This window comes from Egretta garzetta, unplaced genomic scaffold (assembly GCF_000687185.1).
Source record: "Egretta garzetta isolate BGI_Z169 unplaced genomic scaffold, ASM68718v1 scaffold299, whole genome shotgun sequence".
In the NCBI taxonomy this organism is placed as follows: domain Eukaryota; kingdom Metazoa; phylum Chordata; class Aves; order Pelecaniformes; family Ardeidae; genus Egretta; species Egretta garzetta.
The window spans coordinates 1,312,012-1,315,848 of record NW_009260696.1 but is presented as its reverse complement, the minus strand read 5'-3'; the positions used below and the strand labels follow the sequence as shown (position 1 = coordinate 1,315,848).

The 3,837-nt window shown below is 39.5% G+C and overlaps 1 protein-coding gene across 2 annotated transcripts in view; it reads right to left on the bottom strand.

Moving 5' to 3' along the window:
* SDK1 (sidekick cell adhesion molecule 1) overlaps window positions 1–3,837 on the bottom strand; it is a 419,730-nt gene that overhangs the window by 91,407 nt on the left and 324,486 nt on the right. For both annotated transcript variants that reach the window (XM_035901353.1, XM_035901352.1), the window contains exons 21-22: window positions 3,738–3,837; window positions 1,844–1,965 (exon numbers count right to left, since the gene is read on the bottom strand). The exon at window positions 3,738–3,837 is cut by the window's right edge and continues 89 nt beyond it. In XM_035901353.1, coding sequence (XP_035757246.1) covers window positions 1,844–1,965; window positions 3,738–3,837 — 222 coding nt within the window. The remainder of the gene's footprint in view (window positions 1–1,843; window positions 1,966–3,737) is intronic.

The window sequence follows — 3,837 nt, the reverse complement described above, 5'->3', positions numbered from 1 at the left end:
ACTACCATGTTCTCATCCCTCCCCTTGCACTGGTGCTCTTCTGGTCGCACACACGGCCTGTGCAGGGAGCTGGTCTGTCTAAAACGCATTTGTTCTTGGCTGGATCCAGTCTGGTAGCAGCTCTAGGTACGATCACACGGGAATCAGTGCATGCAGAAGGCAGGAATAAGAAAATCTTGGTAAGAGTGATGGGGATGAGGAGAGGGAACGGGAGCAGGGCAATGAGAGCTCTGGTTTAAACCGGCTAAAGGTGCTGGGAAATTGCGTTTTAAGAGAGAAAGAGTTTGAGGGAAGTGCTGACAGAAGGGGGCTGTGAACAGAGGATTACATGCAGCTGTCATCCTGGGAACAGGATTTGCTGTATCCCTAAGGAGTCACCAATTTCTCCACGTACCTGGAAAGATTTTTGTTAATCATGTGAGCAAGAATTTATTTATTTATTTTTTTTAATTAAAAACACTTGGAACAAAATTTCTTGTTGTGCCAAAGCTGAACAGTGAGGTACGACGCAGAAGAAACTTGCAGGGTCGCCGTGGTGAAAAGAACTGCCCGGACTCTGCAAAGACTTGGGCTGTGCTACTTCCCCAAATGGATCCGGGATCTATCTGAGCCACTAACCATTTGACTTTCCTAGCAACTCAGGAGATGTTGGTGAGGGCTTGTGATCAAGAAAGGTCCTCCCTTCCCTCCCTGCACACCAAGAACCCTTCAAACACTATTGGTACCTGGGGCTCTTCAAGGCTCTTCACGGTAATTATTTTGTTTGAAAGCAGCATTCACATTTATTTTACTTCAGTGGCATTCTGCAACTTACAGAATCAACAAATTCCTAGCAATATCAATGTGGTGTTCCAGCACAAAAATGCTTCTCGGAATGTGCCACGCCACCATATTATAGGATTTCAGTGTTTAATTCTGTAATATGCAATAATGTGTATGTAAACAGTACAAAATGTACCAACTTGTTCACAACAATCTCATTACCAAGTGAAGTGATTGTATCAACAAGTTTAAGTGGTGACAGTGATTTAAGAAGTCCAACATTTGGTCTTAAAAACAGATTATATTATTTATAAAGATCTGTGGGTGGAAAGGAAGAAGCAAAGCTCATCTGTCAGGAGAACAAATGAGGAATATATAACTCCTCCAAGGCATAATGACAGCAGAAAGAGGGATATTGTTTAAAGCTGATGAAGAAGAGAATTCATCCTATTCATATCTAGAGGCCTGGATAGAAAACCTCAGTATATTCCATTACAAGATAGAAAAATACACTCAGTCTCATGAATAATGGTATCTTTGCTGTTCAGTGCAATTCTTCCTATACTTCTGACTATGAGATAATAATTCCAGGTTGGCATCTGGTTTGAAAATACATCTAACAGAACCTAACCACAGGTTTCAAATCCTTTTTTTAAATAAATGGATGGACTTAAGCTCTGCTGTATGTGTTGCTTATGATGCCTCTGGTGTTCTTCTGAACACAAGCAAAGCTGGTTTACAAAAATCCATGTGAATAATTTGAAGCATAAGCATTCTGACATATATATATATATATATATATATAAAATATCATATTTTTCTCTTGTTCCTGTGCACAGAAGTTACAGCATTCACATGACCCTTTTCTCACTGGCTACTCCACAGACATTTCTCAGCTGAGCCTCTCAAGCTTCCTTGCATTCCAGCCTTTCCAGGACCCCCTGAACAGCTATCACCAGGCCATTTATGAAGAGCTTTGATCCAAAGTTAAACAGAAACTGTAATCCAAACAGCAATTCAATATTTAGACCCTTTTTAATCACCCAGAAACTTCATTAAGAGCTTTTTGTCAGGGGCATACCTGGCCTTCGACTATCCACTTGGAGATGGAGGTTTTGCCATCATACCCTGGCCGGAACTGAAGCGTGGCAGAGCGAGGGCTGATGTTGGAAATCACCAGGTTGGATGGAGCACCTGGAAGTTCTGAAAAAGTAGAAATGTAAATGAGAGGTGGGAATGCTCTTCGTTTAGGGCCCAGTAACACAGGCTGACATTCAGTGTTAAAGTCTATAAAATACCTTGGTAACAATTATAACGAAGCAAATAGCTGTGGGGTTATTTTAAATTTTTGGCATACATAGAGGATTACTATTTCTGCTGCTCTAAGCATGCACCACATTTTTACAGATCAAATGAGAAAAGAAAGAGCCCATCCACAGAATTACAGCTATAATTTTAGAGAAGTTGCATAACCAACAAAGCATGGTGGTGCAGGGGAGAAGGTACTTCCCAGCTCTGGACCTTCCAAGTCACCTAATTCCACTGTACTTCTGTTTCTCCAGAATTAAATGACCATAATTTTTACTTATTTCTTAAAGTACGTACAACTTTCATATATTAACAACAGAAGATGACTCAAATTTTTGGGTTGCGTATGGGGAAGACTTTGTGATTCTTATATGGACCTATAATAGATGGGGTTTAGAGGGCGTTTCTGATACCTGAATGAAGTAGATGATTTTTTTTGTATTTCTGTTTCTGACCTTCTATGGGGAAACATCCGCAGCCCCAGCCAGATCTTTGCCTCACATCAGTCAAGCTTACAGCAGCATTTACATTTTTAATATTATCTGAACTATCAACAAAAGCAAGCCCAGGAAAGAGATTAAATATAGATTGCTTAGAATAAATTCCCAATAGTACCTACATTCGTCAGTAATGGAAATTAGTATTATAATCAGTGATCGGTCATAATATTGCACTATGTGCAAATGCAACAGGCAAAAAAAATGGGCAGCTTTTTGGCAAATATTTCACGTATGCATGAATACACAATATTTCTTGATTCTTACTTCACATTTGTGGGAACTCTGATCGATAATCTAACCCTGACCAAGTAGGATAATGCTGTTATCTGGCTAACAACAGGGAGCATGGCATTGATCTAGTCTACAGCTTGTCACAATTACCTATGATTAGGGAAAAGAAAGGCAAGCATACATCAAGGGATACAGAAAAGTTCAAAAATACGGGAAAAGGGAAAAACTGGATTACCATCAGTGATGTACACTAACGGCTCCACTTGGGAAAATTCTACTCGTATAACCTATAAATTAACCGAAACTGTTTGGGGTAAGAATTGGCTTTTTAGTTTGCTTTCTATACTGCATGAGGGAGAATGCAGAATTCAAAAAACAAAATGCAAAAGGCTAAATTTAGAGGTGCCCAAACGGTAACTCAGACAACGGAGTACCTCCTCCCAAATCCTCAGCCCACAACTCCCAAATCTTGTAAGATCTTAGTTTCATTAGACAAACGTCCTCTTCATAGGTGACATAAGCTATACTACTAATAAATGGAAAAACCTTTCCCTTTTAACAGCATCCAGACTCTTTTTCCCCAAAAACAACACTTTTTGAATTGATTCAGGCTTCATTCTTACGTTACTTTGTAAATGTCAAGAGATTCTCTATTGTATCCACTTCATTACTTGTCTATTCCTTCTGCCATCCCTACAACTTTTTCTGTAGTTGTATTAAACAGCCTCAACTTTCCAGTAATTTTAAATTGCAAGTGTGTTCATGTTAATGTTTTAAATTCTAAACATTACATTTAAATGATGTGGTAAAGAATTCCAATGCTTTATAAATAAACCCATTTTTATTGTTACTGAACCAAAGTGATTTGTGACCTTTGGAACACAGGAACACGAAGAATCAGCCCATTTTAAATTTGTTTCAGGGAGTTTTACCAACCTGGGGGCACACCAGAAGAGATGGTGGAGGATGTGACCCATCCGCTCCCTTTTGTGGTCACAGCTGCCACCTCGATTGTGTAGGTGGTGAGGGATGACAG